Here is a 16,047-nt window from a genome sequence, read left to right on the forward strand (position 1 = left end):
GGCTGTTTAGGTTTGGCGTCCCGCAATTTATAGTTGCTCCCCGCATAACGCCTCTGGCCTTAACCTTCTCGCTGGGTACTAAGGCTCCGCATGCAGGCTGTATATTCTTCCGGCTCTCTAGGTGCAAAGACTAGGTTCTGACAGCATGATAGAATGCTTTTGTCAACAGCACGGCTATTGTCTTTTCCCCATCGTGGAGAGCTCCAGCGAAGACTCGAGATCTCAATTGGCTTTGTCCTCGATGCCCATCGGCCGTCGAAAACCTGGGGAGCTTTCCACGGCTTGGATCTGGGGTATTTCGTGGGGAAGCGAACTGCCATTATCAACATGGCTCCAGGGGAATGGTATAAAGACCATGCAATGCACCCATTTTTTGGAGTTGTCTTGGAATTCATCTTTCAACCATCAGTTGCACAAAGCCGGAGGCAAACATTCTAAAGATGGGCGGTTCCGTGCTCACAAAGTACCTTGTGACGCTGGGCCTGGCGCTCAGCGCCACTGCCACGAAGCCAGTGCCCAAGCAGCCTAATATTGTCTTTGTCATCACTGATGATCAGGACTTGCATATGGACACGCTGGAGCATATGCCATATCTGCAGAAGCACCTCGTGAAGGAAGGAACCTCGTTTAGCAACCACTTCTGCACCATTGCTCTCTGCTGCCCGTCGCGAGTCAACCTGTTGACAGGAAAGGCTCCCCACAACACCAACGTCACTGACGTCGCGCCGCCATGGGGTATGGTTCTTTTTAAATTCTAATTTACATCTACGTAAGAACACGATGCTGACCATCCTGCAGGAGGATATCCCAAATTCATTGCCAATGGTTACAACGACAACTATCTTCCCGTATGGATGCAGGAAGCAGGCTATAATACCTATTACGTCGGCAAGTTGATGAACGCTCATACCATTGTGAACTACAACGAGCCCGTGGCGGCGGGCTGGACTGGCTCTGATTTCCTCCTGGATCCAACCACGTACGATTACTGGGGTGCGAAGATGAGCCGCAACGGAGCTGCCCCAGTGAGCTATGCTGGCCAGTATTCGTCTGATGTCGTTGCCGAAAAGGTATTGGGCTTTATGGATGATGCTATGAAGGAAGATAAGCCATTCTTCTTGGTTGCTGCCCCCGTCTCTCCCCACGGTCAAGTCAAACCCCCACCGCTTTGGTTCGACAAGCCTGAATACCCTGCTCGACATGCGCACCTCTTCAAGGACTACAAGATTCCAAGAACTTCCAACTTCAATCCAAAAGATGTGAGTTCACTCAATCGTCCTTCAATTTGACCTCTGGCAAGCGCAAACGCTAACGTATAGTTGGTTTATAGCCTAGTGGAGTGGGCTGGGTCGCTTCTATGCCTCGCTTGAATCAGACACAAATTGAATACCACGACGAGTATCAACGCTGCCGCCTTCGAGCTCTGCAGTCTGTGGACGAGATGATCGACTCCATGGTTGAGAAACTTGCGGAGAACGATCTTTTGGACAACACCTATTTCATCTATACCACCGATAATGGTTTCCATATCAGTCAACATCGTCTTCCCCCAGGCAAGACTTGCGGTTTCGACACAGATATTCGCATTCCAATGGTAGTCCGAGGTCCCGGCGTCGCCAAGGGCGCTACCAACGACGATGTTTCTTCCCACACCGACATGGCACCAACTTTCTTGGCTCTTGCCGGTCAAAAGCGCGAGGGATTGGACGGAGTGCCAATCTCATTTACCAAGACCCACGGGAAACCTCGCAAGACCGAACATGCAGCTGTAGAATTCTGGGGTGTTGGCCGCACAGAGGGCATCTACGACCCTTTCTATCAAAATGAGTTCAAGTTACCCGACGGTAACTACGGGAACAACACATATAAGGGCATCCGTTTGGTCGGAAATGACTACAGCCTCTACTACTCTGTGTGGTGCTCAAATGAAAAGGAGTACTATGATGTTTCTGTAAGTACTTTTCAAGTGAAATGGTCGGATCAATACTTCCGACAGAACGCTGACGGCTGTACTTCTCATTATTAGACCGACCCAGGCCAGATCAAGAATCTCGCTGCCGACCCTATTCTTGCAAGCAAGCACAAGATCCGCGGCCGTCCCTACGAGCAGATTGTGAACAGACTTGATGCTCTCATGATGGTCATCAAATCTTGCAAGGGCAATGAATGTGTTGAGCCATGGAAGTCTCTCCACCCCGAGGGCAATGTCTCCAGCTTAAAGGATGCCCTCCACCACAGATACGACGATTTCTATGAGAAGCAGCCGAAGGTCAGCTTCAGCTCTTGTGAACTCGGATATATCAAGGAGGCCGAGGGTCCACAAGTGGCCAATGTCTACAAGGGGCGCCATCCCCATGACAAGAGAGAGCCAGAGTATGGTGGTCACTGGAGCTACTGGGTCTAAGCTCGGACGCTGGTGTCAGGACGTCGTTTTCAAGTCTTTAGTAATTCTCCTGACGTGGTTCATTACTTGTATATAGTGTTATACTTTATTTGTTCATATTGAGAGGTAGATATGAAATATATAGGTTGATCGAAGAATTGACTCGAATGCTCCCCAGTACGGAGGAACAAACTACTTTTTTTGCGTGGTCGCGATCTGCAAAGAGTTCTCAAGCTTTACTCTGCACGGAGTACGGAGTACGGAGTAGAGTTGTGAGAAATGCGTTGAGCCCAAACAGCCCTTGAAGCGCCGGGCCCGTCTTGGCACAGCATCGCCCCCTCCTATTTTTAGCTGTCTGGCTCCCCTCTCCCTTCAACTCTCACGAAGCTGGGCTGGAACTTCACTCTGGAGCTCTTGATGCCTGGATCCAGCTGTCCCGGGTCCAATGAGAATTTTTACCAGTGGCATCGAAATAATGTCACTGGACCTTGCAATGTGCAGCGGCGTGCTGACCAGGGCTTTTTATGTAAATATGAATGTATCGTCTGTCGTTATGCCCCTGGTGCTGTTTGCCGCCGTCTGTCGCTGGGCGCCAGGGCTGCTCTGAGACCTGACTGGTCGCACCTCTGCATCATCCTTGACTCTTCAGTGCAAGGGACATGCCCCCGTGTGACATTTTCCGGTACATATGAAGATGGAATATTGCTCAGATATTTCTAATCATGTTTCGTCGTTGATACCTTTGATCGCTAATTCTCCCGCCCCTCCTCAGTGTCCTTGTACTGCACGTCGAGATGCATTGAGCGTGAGCGAAAGAAGAGCTGTAAAATAGTACAGCCAGCCCGGCACTCTCGTTCATTGGCGCTTGCAGATTTTAATTTAATTTCTTTATTTTGTTTGCAAGTCTATCGACGCTGGTCGTCAGTTGCTTTCGTGTCCATAGCTTGTTCGCTTCTTGCCAGACGAGAGAGGGAGCAGACCAAAAGGTCATCTGGCGTGACATACCGCTGAATTGATAAAAGATGCGGGACAAACTGCTCCTCACTTACCTGGTTGCAGACGTCCTCTTTTTGGGAGGCGGCGCCTTAATTCTCACCGTTGCCTTGACGGCCAGAGATAAGATTCGATCTGCGCCGACGCTGGATAATGTCGCAGAGAGATTGCTGCTTGCTCACTGTCCCCAGCTAGGTGCGGCGATCCAAACTAGCACATTTTGCAGTGTGGTCTTCTTTACTTCCCAAGTGGTTGCTGACGGTTCTATTTACATTTACAGGAGAGATTATCAATGCCGGATTCGTCTTCTTCACGTTCCTCCTTTCGATTCCAGCCATTATTCAATCAAATGATCGGATATGGATGAAAATCCACGGCTGGATGGTTGTGATAAGCGGATTCATCACACTGATCATAGGATTGATCATCTGGTTTTTGACGTTAAGGACAAGGTCAACATTGAGCGATGCGTGGGGAAATGAGACACCAGAGGTGCAGAGCTTATTGCAACAACGAGTATGTCGATCGTTCTTCCTCAGAAATACACCTTTCTTGCTGGTTTTTCTTCTTCGAGAACTAAAGAGAGGTAAATTAGTTTAATTGTTGCGGCTACTTGAACAGCACCTCGCCGCCATTTCAGGTCGATAAAACGTGTCCGACCGATCTCGATGCGGCACAAAAACCAGGATGTGTTGGCCCGTTTTCCAATTTTGCGAACAGTTTTCTGGATGTGATTTTCACTGCGGACTTTGGCATAGTTGGTATGAAGACTTCCATGTCGCAGGATGATGTGTTTCAGAGATCTGTGGATGCTGATTGTTCTCGTCTTTTAGCTATCGATGCTCTTCTACTTCTCTGTGTTGCAATGGTCCTCAAAGACCGGAAGGAGCGCGCAAGATATCGGTTGATTGACTCCAAGAACGGGTTCGGTACAATATAAACCGGTGAGGCGGTTGATTCCAAATATTTTTCTTCGGCTTACGACAACTTCACTTCATCCAACGGTTTCTGATATGTCAGTGATATTTCATGCCGGTATATACTTGTTATGGTTTTTTAGTATATGTACATTTAGAGGACAGATGTGATTGCAATACTTGTTTCTGTTTCATGCCATCATGAATGCACGATGTATTTCTAGCAAGTGTTGGGTATCTTGGTTTAATTCACAATCAAACACATGGAAATCCAGAAGGTGATGAATCATTTCATCATGCGTTCTTTATTCTCTTGCTGGGACTCTCCTCAACGTCACAGTCTCTCTCAACCTGCTGGTAGTCCTCAAGCCTCTCCAGGGTTGAGAACTCTGACGGATTCACCTTCTCCCACTCGTCATCGTCGTCTTCTAGCTCCATATTACTGCTGCCTCCTATGCTCCTCTGTACATCGCTCGAGGGGGAGTTTTGCAAGCTTTCCTCTTTTCCATCCCAATTCAACTCCAGCTTGACGATCCTCGCTCCTCCGGGCTTCAGTCTCCGGTAATAACCTTCCACGATACTCCCTTGGACCTTGAACCCACGCGCAAGATACCATCGCAAGGCTTCCTCATTAGTTTCGTGTACGTGAGCTGTCACTGTTCGGATATTATAGTGTCTGACTAAGGCAGACACGGGTAGTGAGGATGTGGTAGATAGAGGCGGCCGCCCAACATCGAGAGAGTCATTATAAACCAAAGAATACAGCAACGACGCTGCAACGCCCTTTCCACGATACGGGGAGAGCAAGTGGAGCGTCTGAATATATAGATTCGTAGCTGGCCGCCCATCGACGGTATCACGTCCTAAAGGCTCTAGAAGACACCGTATCCCGCCAATGACCTTCTCCGCATGACTCGGCACCGGAGCATCCCCCGCAAATGCATTTCTTCCTAGATCTAGCCCCGTGACGGGGTGGTCGTGATGTACCGCGACCCTGGACACGCTCGCGACCAGTGGATCGGTGATTGTCGCTGAGTAGAAGGATGTGGGGTACCGTATGGGGAGCAGCAGACCGGTTATGCGCATCAACGAGGGGATATGTGCTGTTTTCACAGGATCTATGGTGACTTGTGGATGTGGGGTGGGGCAGGACTGCGGGACGCCAGGGTAGGGTGTGAGCTGTAAAGCGGGACTGGGACGCATCGAGGAGACTGACTTGGGAGTCGTTGATGGGCGCGGAGGGGGTGGAAGGGGCGGCTGCTGCTGCTGCTGCTGCGGCGAGGGAATAGGGGGAGGTCTGAGAGGTGAGAAGTACGCGGAGAGCGTGTTGGAGTGGCTGTTGTTGTTACGAGAGGGCATGGTTGAAGGAAGGGGGAGGGGCGAAGGGGAGCCAGCGGACGCGAAAAAATGGGGTGCCATGTTCACGGTTTGGATCAGTTGCTATAGCAGGTCTGGAGAGGCATGGTAACCACGGAAATCAAAATTCTACCGTGTATTTAACGAAGGCTATGAGCGGAGTGTCCTCTTTTGTCTGCCGATGCCGCCGGGCGCGGTGCCTTGGGCGTGATCATGTCATCGCATCACGGGCGGTTTTAAAGTTGGAGATTGCGGAGATCGATAAGATAAGATCATGTCACTTGTGTGGTTGAACAACCAGCCCTTCTCCTCCAACGGCGACGGCATCTGGACCTTCGCTGCTCCAGCCGGAGAGAAAGAGAGGCACCTGTGTGATCTGAGAGCAGCGTCTACTTGGCCTGGTGCGCAGGTGCTGGCCAAGTTCATCAAAGGTACGTTGTTTGTCATTAACCCCGTGTAAATTCGGGCGTGTCCAGAGTTCTCCCAACGCTCCTCGCGAGTGAGTCGCTGCTGACGTCGATGGAGCAATTGTGTTCATGCACAGTCACCACAAAGAACACTGCTCCAGCCCGAAATCGCCTCCAATTGTTTCTCACTTCTAATACATTCTACCCATCTCTTCTAGCGCGCATCGCGCCCATCTTCCCAGAACCTCCATCTCCCACGATTCGCGCGCGTCGACCGCCTCTCTTGTCCGATAGTCCATCCTTTCGATCTCAAGCTTCTGTTCGTCTCGATTTATAGACACAAAATATGTTTGCTTAATGCAATCACCTGAAGCGGTGCGCGATCAAAACTAGCACAAACTCCCAGCTCCTCGTTTGCGTTCAGCAGCGATCTTTCCGCACGTTGTTCTTGTCTTTCTGTTACAACTACGGATAAAGTATTCGCAATCGTCGAAGAAGTTTACTCGCGACTTGCAGAGCAATTATTCTGTTGCAATATGGCTGGTACGGAGGTGCAAAAGGCCGGTGGTCCCCCCAAAGATCAGTCCGAAACGTTGGCAACAATTGTAAGTGTCTCCAGGACGTCTATTTCGATCTACATAATCTAATTTAGTTCTCAGACCCGAGACATACTCGACGAGACCTTCTACAATATCATTCACGATATCGTCGCGAAAGTCCACCGTGAGGAGAAGGTAGCCCGAGCCACGTCAGCTGTAATCGGAGTAAGACAGCTCGCTGAGAAGGAGTCTGCTCCTCCCTCAGACGATGGAGCGGAAAACCAACAAACCGCGGCAGCGGTCAACGGCTCCTTGAACTCCATCAAGGTAGAGACGGACGCAGCCGTGTATGATGGAGGCAGAGTATACTTGAAGGGCAACCCTCTGGTCACCACGAAAGAAATTCTTTGCCCAAACTGTCATCTGCCCCGACTGCTATATCCGCTATTTGGAGAAGGCGCGCGTCCGCCACCAGATCCAAATAAAGAGTACTGCAGGAAACACCCGCCAATACGTATGCCTGGTCGTGATGTTCACGGAAATCCATTTGCCATCGAAAAAGCCACCAACAAGAAGAAGAAGACCCAAGGTCCGGACGGCAGCACCCCGACGTCTAGTCCCCCATCAAACGTCGAATCAGCTCCAGCTCCGAGTTCCCTCAAACAGCTGCCCGATAAGATGTTCATGCCGACAACGAAGTGTCCAAACTGCCCACGATACTTCCTCGTGACAAAAAGTGCCCAGCATTTGGACAGATGTTTAGGAATAACGACGAGACAATCCAGCCGTAATCGAACCCCTTTCGACAGCGGCATCAGTACTCCGGCGGCCTCAGCACCAACAGCTCGCAAACGGGCTCGTCCCGACGAAGAAGAGCTAGCACCTGCCAAAAAGCGGAAGGACATCTCAATGCAGGTCAAGTTCAAAACCGGGAAGCCTGCGGTTCCTAGCAAATTGAAAAACGGAACAACACTTGATATGGTGTCTCCGGGATCACCGCCTGCTGCCAATCTCTCCAAACCCATCGCCAAGACGAAGCTTAACAAACCCAGCAAGGATCGGGATCCAAAATAAATTGAAGAAGTGATCTTTTTACATTGCGACCTTTGTTTGGTAATGTTGATATGCAGCTTTGGTTCTGTCATTTGGCCGCAGTCTATTGTCGTTGCTGGCCAAGGACTTTCCATACACCTAACTGCGACATGTCTCATACATAAACTTCATTTCTCTGGTGGATCATGTTGGCATTGGATTGGAGTTATGGGGTGTAGGAGATTGTTTGTCTCTCTCTCTCAATGATGGTACAACTTTCTATTACTTGGAAATGGGCATTTCAGGTGTTTGAAAAACGCGTGGGTAAGAACCGACTTCATGGACTTGTGATTTTCATGTCTTTGTTTCCGATTTCACTGCATGCGAGGAAGGTTTTCGCTTTGCTAGTGACATATGAGAACTGGCGCTTTGGTGTTATGGACCCAGAGGTTTCTTACCGCAAAAGAACCAAAGAAATTTTACAGCAAATTTAGTTATGACCACTTTTCTTTTGCTTGTTTGTATTTTCCGTGTTTCCGAGCTCAAGTTATATTATACTGGGTGGGTGAGATGTGGTCATCATTCTGATATGCTCGCCGGTCAATAGCTACAAATATTAACTTCTTCCAAGTCAATGACTTTCATTATTTAATGCGGTTTGGCACCAAAGCAACCCATACTCTATCACGCGTTTAGAGAGACAAGGTGGAGTCTGAATTCGCCGTGTTTTGGAATCATATTTTCAACGTTCTTCGGGGTTCTGAGTTAACTTCCTTTGTCCTCTTTCAAACTTCAGGTCCAATAACTCGAAATCGGCACAGCATTCCAGCTTCGTGCCAGTGATAAATCTTTCTCCATCGCCTTCCTGAAAATGCAAAATTCCCAAGAATCATCGGGGGATTGGATGCTCCAGCTGGTGGTTCGACCAGGTTGGGGCTGGCGGGAGACGCCGAATGAAGTTTAATCCTAGGCCGCTAATGCACGGGATCGCACACTCTGCACATCCTGCACATCAGCTCCAACACAACATCTTCGGTGTTCACGCCAGTTGTTCGATCGCGGGGTTTCATTGGACGGGGAACTTGGCGGCAAACGGCATGGCCTGACTGGTCAGATGCAACCCTCTTCATGAGCACCTTGTGGCCAATGGCCGATGAGAAATGGGTGATGTTCACTCAGGCTGCTGCAGCGTCGGCACGACCAGGCTCAAAATCCGAGGAAACTGGGGTGTCACTCGGTTGAATGCATTATCAACTCTCGGATCGTACGGGGTGAGAGGCAGGGTACCCGTCGAATCCCCGATGATGATGAGGATGTGAGCCATCACGCGACCGCAGTCGAGGTGCATGAAATGCACCGTTCGCCCAGAGAAAACAGCCTTGTGCATGAAGAATATTTCCTGAAGAAAGCTCGGGCCTTCAGTAAGTAAGGGGAAAGAAAAATTCAAGGGTTGTGGAAAAATTCTCACCCTTTCTTGACGGAGACAGAGCCGAGTACTTCGTCGGCATCAAGACAAACAAGCCAATAGAGCACTAGCGATTCAATTCCCTGGGATTCCGACGTCACGCTGGATAAAATTGGGGAACATGACGACCGGCTCTCCCTGGATTGCCGGGGAAATGAGGGGCAGGATCGCGCACCGTGCTCCGTCCTCCTTTATGCGGCCGGATGGCTAGTTTACGCCACGTTCCTGTCCCCAACTCTGCACCCTGTCAACTGTCTAGCTCTCCATTCATTGGCTCCTTGTCTTCGACGAAGCAACGGAATCCTTTTCCCTGTCCAGTGTCTGCTTACAGAAGTCTCTCGGTCGACACGATGGGTGGAATGTCTTCCTCGGACTTGGATCCCGAGTGAGCTCTTCGAAGGTTTCAGGGGCTTATCGGGCACCAAAAAGCTTCATCATCAATTGCAAGCATCCCTCGGCGGGAGAAAATTTTTCAAGTTCGTCCCACCTGCGGCCTGCCTCTCTGCAGTAAGTATTTGGCGTCGAGCTACGGAGTTCTCCATGCGGTTGGGACACATTGGACAGCCGCCCTGTGCTACCTCCTCATCGCGACTTTCGCAGCCACTATCAAGGGAACGTGCACCATTTCTTCTTTGTCTCCACCGAGATCTGTTCTCACTCGCTGCACCGCCAATCTCGTCACAATTTTGCGCACCCCCAGATTTTCTTGGCGACTCTAGCCATTGATCTGGCGCATCTAAATATTGTGAAATACCACTGCACCCATCCCTCCGCGGCCTTCTTGCGGTGTGCTTTTTACCGTTGATATTCCCAAAGATTCGATCCTGTGGTTAGACCAAAGCCTGGTCGTACGCTCATGTCGATGATTGTGCAACATTGAGCCGGGGTCTAAATTTTGCGTTCTCCGCTGTAAAGTGGACTCGTCTATTCGGCCTTGAACATCCAATTTGTCCGCAGATTCATATTTGGTACGAGTTCGCCATCCTCAAGTGCACTGTGCACGTCGTTCGCTTTTTGCTATCCTTGGACACTGTGCACACCACATTTTTCCAGCCCATTACTCAGTGGAAGCTCTCAGCCCAAAGATACCTTCACCTCTATCGATAGCATATCCGGATCGAGGTTCAATGAAACATCAGACTAGTGAGAGTTCGTGGGCACAAAACTTTCCTCTTCGACGGGCGTGCTGTGAGTGGAAGATGCGCAAGGCCGGATAGTTCTCGCAACATCTACAGCAGCGTCTTACTTATGTGTCAAATCTTCTTTTTCTCCGATAACAGACAGAAACATGGTATGACAAAGACCAGAAGTTATAGGAAGGAAAGGCTTTGCGTCCGAATGGTATAATCGGATAACGACCTGTCAAGTCGGCAGAAGGCGCGCATCCTGTATTTTTCTGAACGTTCTACGAAACCAAACCGATTCTTTCCCATATCGATTATGATGTCGCCTTTGAATGGGTGGAAGGTTTTGTCCCCGGGTTGGGTCTCGAGAGATACGCAAGGATCTTTGGTTTCGATAGTGAAGCGGATTGATATTCCGATCACGAGCATGACCACACCTGGTCAATTAGAAGCAAGTCGACACGACCCATTCAATCAGGCCTCGAAGTACGCGTTGGGATGGGTTTACTTCTCGATTGCGCTATTGGTGTTTACCTTTGTTATAAGGTCATACCACATATGGGGTGACAAGATCCGGGCCGCGCTATACAGAGAAGAATTGCGGAATTTTGATAAATCACTGGAGCTCGACCATGAAATGGCCACACCAGCTACGGCCAACTCAACCAGTAGCTTTTTTCCCGTGCATGGTGCGTTACCTCCTCCGCCAAAGAGAGAGTCCGCCATTGCCAATATGCGGTGGTTGAACTACTCAATTGCGTTCGTACGATGGATATTTTACCGGCCGATACCTGTCATCAGACTCTGGAAGCTGGAAATTGTCCCGCCATCACTAGGAGCGATATTCATCGTCGGGTTGGCCTTCATTTTCGTCACCTTGTATAGTTTTGTTCCGCAGCCACTGTTCTACAACAGTATTCGAGACGGATCGCCCCCATTGGCAATCAGAGCAGGAATGCTCTCTGTCTCGCTGCTGCCTTGGATTATCGCCCTGAGCATGAAGGCCAACCTGATCAGCATGCTTACTGGAATAGGTCATGAGCGGCTGAATGTCCTTCATCGATGGGCTGGATACCTCTGTATGTTCTTGGCTCTCGTCCATATGATTCCATTTTTCATCACCCCTGTTTGGGAGGACGGAGCTCTTGAATTATTCCGCCAGTTCATCAAGGGTGACTACTACATTTACGGCTCTGGGCTGGCAGCGCTGGTTCCGCTCGCCGTTCTCTGTCTTCATTCCCTGCCTATTTTTCGAAATCGGATGTACGAACTATTCGTGACCTTGCACGCTCCGATATCAGTGGTTTTTGTGGGCATGATGTTTTGGCATTGCGCCAACTTTTTAACGTCCTGGCACTATTTGTACACGACGGTAGCGATTTGGGCGACTTCCTATATCATTCGGGTCTTCTATTTAAACTGGACGAATCCACTTCGGCTTTCTTGGCTGATTGGAGAAGAGTCGGCAGTGACGATCCTCCCTGAAAATGCAGTCAAGGTTACCATCCCGACCCAAATGAGATGGAGGCCAGGACAATATGTTTATTTACGGATGCCGGGTATATCAATCTTTGAGAATCACCCGTTTACCATTGCTTCTTTATGTAGCGATGAGTTTCCATCCAGCTATGGGGAGGAGTACCGGGACATGGCTCTCGTTTTTAGGCCTTTTGGCGGCTTCACGAACAAAGTGTTGAACACCGCTCTAGTAAAAGGTCCCTTCAAAACATATCGTGCATTTATCGATGGGCCATATGGTGGGATGCGACGAGAATTGGCGGCATTCGACCACGTTGTATTTTTTGCAGGCGGGAGTGGCATTACTGCCATTGCGAGCCAATTGTTGGACCTGATCAAGAGAATGCGAGATGGGAAAGCATTAACTCGCACAGTAAGGGTGATATGGGCGCTTAAAAGACCTGAGACTATGGAATGGTTCAAGGAAGAGCTTCGTATCTGCCGAGAATATGCACCTCCAGGGACAGTTTCTTTCCACTTCTATCTAACCGGCTCAACGAGATATACCCACCAACCTAATCGTTCGAGACCTCACAGCGGAGCGTTCCACGATAAAATAAACGATGTCTTCCAGGGGGTTGCCAGCAAGCGAAATTCCGCATATATCCGTGAAGAAGCGGCGGGTGATGAAGAGCGGGAAAAGGAGCTCCGCCGTGAGAATGAAGATACCATTGCTGCTCTTCCATCTGCGTACATTCCGCCCAAACAGTCATACGGCTGGAACTTCCCCGCCTCTCGCCCTCCCGAACAAGATCCCAGTTCCAGCAGCATGAATTTCGGTTTCCCTAGCACACCAACTGTGCTTCAAAAGAATCTTATGCGCTTCGCATTTTTGCCAACACAAAAACGGGATGGATGGAAGACGGAATATGGTCGTCCGGATATTCCCTTTATGCTACGACAATATTCGAAAGACTTCGGACGACGGTCTTGCGTATTCGTCTGTGGCCCGCCCAGTATGAGAGTCGACGTTGCGAATACCGTGGCGAGACTGCAAAGAATGATAATGGACGACCCTAATAAAACCGAGCTCTTCCTGCATGCAGAGAATTATGCTATTTAATAGACAATGCGACGCCAGGATATTTCGTTATTATTATTATTTTCGATATTTTTCTTTTATTTGTCCTTCGGTGCATTTCAGGGACGGGTTTTGCTTTCTATATACCCTGTATTTTGTAAATATGTTTTTCTTGGTCATTACACAAATATCCCATTTCTTCCTCTATGGCCTCGCTGCTCTTTTGAGGATGTTATGGCTGTTTGGACCCGGGCAATGGCGAATTTTTTTCCTTTTTTTTTTTTTTTTGGGTTGGGAGGAGGAGAGAGGAAAGGAGTTAATAAAAAGACTGGAATAATGAGCATGAATCGAATACCCACTGACTTGAGGATTTCGAACTAGTTTTAGCTCCAAAGTTTTCAGATAAATTCCTAACAACACGTCAGTCTCTATCTCGTTGTGCTCAGGTGTTTGCAAATGAGTGTGCGGTTCACTCCCTCGAGATAAGAGGAGGCTTGAGAACTGAGATTTATGAGCTGCGGAGCTTGAGTTAACAAGTCATGAATGGAATACATAGTGGATTTTAAGGTTGTCGGGGAGCAAATTGCGAAGTTTCTGAAAGTCTTTCGACTGTTTCATCGCAAATAAGCCGAAATCTATGGAACTGCGCGACAAAACAACTTTTCGCACCCAGATCATGAATGCGGTTAGTAGTCAATGAACCATCATCCCACCACATCGTACGTGCCACGGGACTTGCTATCATAATCCTCACCCATAACAAGCCTTTCCAATCTTTGTTCTCAGAGGTATGCATCAACGGTTGTCTGCATGTTTATCAACTGAAATTGAGGTGAATAAACCAAGGAAGAATCCTCAAAAAGGTTATTGTTCAGGAAAGGAGGTACAACGAAGATGATGACACTGAAGTTCTGAGATTTGATGCTTGAAGGATTGTGGCTTCTGGACGCCAGGTCTCCTCCCTAGGCATTGCCTACTACTCCAGAGCTTGATTCAACTTCCTCTGTTTATTTGTCTGTTTGTAAATAACAAACCATTCACATTTTTTTGTTCAATTCTTAAATTAAGCAAAAGGAGTGAGTGTTTGGTGAGCACTGGACAAGTTGATGGAGCGGAAAACGGATTTGTCTTCCAGCTGCCTTTCAAAAATAGGTTGAGGGGAGTCATGATGCGGTCACCCTGGTGAATTGACCAATCTGAAGAAGAGGAAAAATGGGAGTTATTAGCGGAAGAATTGATTAGCATTGGTGCCCTTGACCAGCTACTCGATAACTATCTTGGCTGGTAGGCCCTGCAGTGCGCGGATGGTAAATTAGCATTCGCGCGGAGACAACATTGGTGAGAAAAGTGCTGGATCTGGCCACCAAAATGGGTCATATTCAGCCTACTCACCAGATGAATATAAAATGCTGCACTTAATTGCATTTTGTTACTTGGTACTCCGTATAGAGTATGGGTATAAGGGGGTCTCGGTAGGTGATAGATATAGTATCTTCTTCATTTTATAATGATCAGACATAGACTTGTTAAGATATAAGAGAGCAAAAAGTTAAGATTTATCATTTGTATGTGTATTTTTGGAGATCCGCTCGGGGGTGAATTACGTGATATCCTTACATAAGCATTTAGTCTTTGCGCTAATTTCATATTCACCGCTTTGAGCTCTAGTTATTCTGCCGGTTGAATATCAGAGTTGATCGGGTAGAAATGAGAGGAAACAAAGTCTAAAGGGAGCGCTCCAGCGCAACAATCATTCATCTCTTTCCCAATTATTGCATTTCTGGCAAAGAGTAACCCTAGTTAATTTCATCATGGCATCCACGGCCCCTAACACAAAAGCTCCGGCTACACCTTCGCCGTTTCTTTCGCTTTCACCCGCCCACCTCGCCCGGCTCCAACCGCATACCTACGTTTACGCGCATCTAAACCCTTCACCTGATATTTCTAGACCATCCATCCGCATAAATGGTCGTTCAGAGTCCCAATTCCGCCCGGCAAGTGTCAACACTGGCTCTTTGTCTCATACGAATGGTAGCGCGGTGGTTCGGATTGGCGACACAACTGCGGTATGTGGGGTCCGTGGGGAGATTTTATCAACACATGATATACCCGCATGGAAGGTTTCGAATAATGGTGCAGGTTCTAGCTGGGGTTCGCCACAAAAGCGGAATCAAGACCATGACGCCGAGGACGAGGCCTATGATGAAGACGACTCAGAAATTCATGCATTCAACCTCTTAGTTCCGAATCTCTCTCTTAGCACGGGCTGCTCGCCGTCTATACTTCCTGGTTCTGCACCTTCGTCGCTCGCTCAATCGCTATCACACCGACTCCTTTCCCTCCTTCATTCCTCACGACTAATACGAGCAAGTGATTTACGAATTTGGTCCAATCCAAACCCCACGGAAGCTCCATCCCAAGAACAATCTGAGGATATCGACATGGAGGATACTCCCGCTTTCACTGACTCGATTGGAGCCCCAGAGCTCAAGGCATTTTGGACCCTCTACATTGATGTTCTAATAATTTCCCATGCGGGAAGTCCGTTCGATGCAGCCTGGGCGGCGATAGTTGCCGCGTTACAAGATGTGCGGCTTCCCAAAGCGTGGTGGGACATAGATAATGACATGGTTCTTTGTTCAGATCGTGTATCGGAGTCCAAAAAGTTGCGATTGCGGGGGATGCCTATATCAAGCTCATTTGCTGTTTTTGAAGCAGATCCTGTTGGAGATTGGAGGAAAGTTATCATTCCACTTCAGGATGGAGAGCCGAGAGAGAAAGACCAGACGAGTGCCGATGATGGCGATGCTGCAAGAAGGAAACGATGGATACTTGCGGATCCTGATGCTTTTGAGGAGAGTCTTTGTCAGGAACGGGTATGCATTGTAGTGGATAAGGATGGGAAGAAGCCGGGTTGCATGAAGATTTTGATGATGGAAAAAGGTGGTGGATTCTACGTTGGAAAAAGTGAGATAAAAGGACTTGTGGAGTTGGCATCTGTGAGGTGGGAGGAGTGGCGCGCCTTATTGGAAGGGTTGCGATGAGAAAATCAAGCTGCCAATACGCCATTATCAAAATATCTTAGGATATTTTCCGAAGAAGGGAAAAAAATAAATTGAACCCAAACCAGATTCCATTGCTCCCGACGCCTGGGTATCTAGAAGTAACATATCAATCTTGAACTCTAGTTTTCTCCCCTAGTTAGCGCTGGAGCCTAAATCTTGTCCCCAAAACATCCACCCCGAAGTGGCAATGCTATAACGAAAGAAATCTAGCCAGAGAATCAGTGGCT

At 48.6% G+C, this 16,047-nt stretch overlaps 6 protein-coding genes across 6 annotated transcripts; 5 read left to right on the forward strand and 1 right to left on the reverse strand.

Moving 5' to 3' along the window:
• Window positions 1-440: 440 nt before the first annotated feature.
• On the forward strand, window positions 441-2,557 carry D8B26_005647 (uncharacterized protein; the record flags this gene model as incomplete). The annotated part of the gene is made up of 4 exons (XM_003069217.2): window positions 441-735; window positions 799-1,259; window positions 1,331-1,951; window positions 2,027-2,557. The coding sequence occupies 4 exons, from the start codon at window positions 441-443 to the stop codon at window positions 2,402-2,404; spliced, it is 1,755 nt and encodes a 584-aa protein (XP_003069263.2). The 3' UTR covers window positions 2,405-2,557.
• An 848-nt stretch (window positions 2,558-3,405) lies between these two features.
• PLS1 (phospholipid scramblase 1) lies at window positions 3,406-4,316 on the forward strand (the record flags this gene model as incomplete). The annotated part of the gene is made up of 4 exons (XM_066124946.1): window positions 3,406-3,571; window positions 3,657-3,892; window positions 3,972-4,137; window positions 4,210-4,316. 4 exons carry the CDS (start codon window positions 3,406-3,408, stop codon window positions 4,314-4,316), a joined length of 675 nt encoding a protein of 224 aa, XP_065981027.1.
• Window positions 4,317-4,585: 269 nt separating this feature from the next.
• Window positions 4,586-5,652, reverse strand: D8B26_005649 (uncharacterized protein; the record flags this gene model as incomplete). Its single annotated transcript, XM_003069219.2, has 1 exon — window positions 4,586-5,652. One exon carries the CDS (start codon window positions 5,650-5,652, stop codon window positions 4,588-4,590), a length of 1,065 nt encoding a protein of 354 aa, XP_003069265.1. The 3' UTR covers window positions 4,586-4,587.
• Window positions 5,653-6,587: 935 nt separating this feature from the next.
• On the forward strand, window positions 6,588-8,258 carry D8B26_005650 (uncharacterized protein). The gene is made up of 2 exons (XM_003069220.2): window positions 6,588-6,661; window positions 6,716-8,258. The coding sequence occupies exons 1-2, from the start codon at window positions 6,593-6,595 to the stop codon at window positions 7,667-7,669; spliced, it is 1,023 nt and encodes a 340-aa protein (XP_003069266.1). The 5' UTR covers window positions 6,588-6,592; the 3' UTR covers window positions 7,670-8,258.
• Window positions 8,259-10,643: 2,385 nt separating this feature from the next.
• D8B26_005651 (uncharacterized protein) lies at window positions 10,644-12,797 on the forward strand (the record flags this gene model as incomplete). Its single annotated transcript, XM_003069221.2, has 1 exon — window positions 10,644-12,797. The coding sequence occupies one exon, from the start codon at window positions 10,644-10,646 to the stop codon at window positions 12,795-12,797; it is 2,154 nt and encodes a 717-aa protein (XP_003069267.2).
• A 1,769-nt stretch (window positions 12,798-14,566) lies between these two features.
• Window positions 14,567-15,865, forward strand: D8B26_005652 (uncharacterized protein; the record flags this gene model as incomplete). The annotated part of the gene is made up of 1 exon (XM_003069222.2): window positions 14,567-15,865. The coding sequence occupies one exon, from the start codon at window positions 14,567-14,569 to the stop codon at window positions 15,797-15,799; it is 1,233 nt and encodes a 410-aa protein (XP_003069268.2). The 3' UTR covers window positions 15,800-15,865.
• Between the last annotated feature and the right edge of the window lie 182 nt (window positions 15,866-16,047).

This window comes from Coccidioides posadasii, chromosome 3 (assembly GCF_018416015.2).
Source record: "Coccidioides posadasii str. Silveira chromosome 3, complete sequence".
NCBI classification, from domain to species: domain Eukaryota; kingdom Fungi; phylum Ascomycota; class Eurotiomycetes; order Onygenales; family Onygenaceae; genus Coccidioides; species Coccidioides posadasii.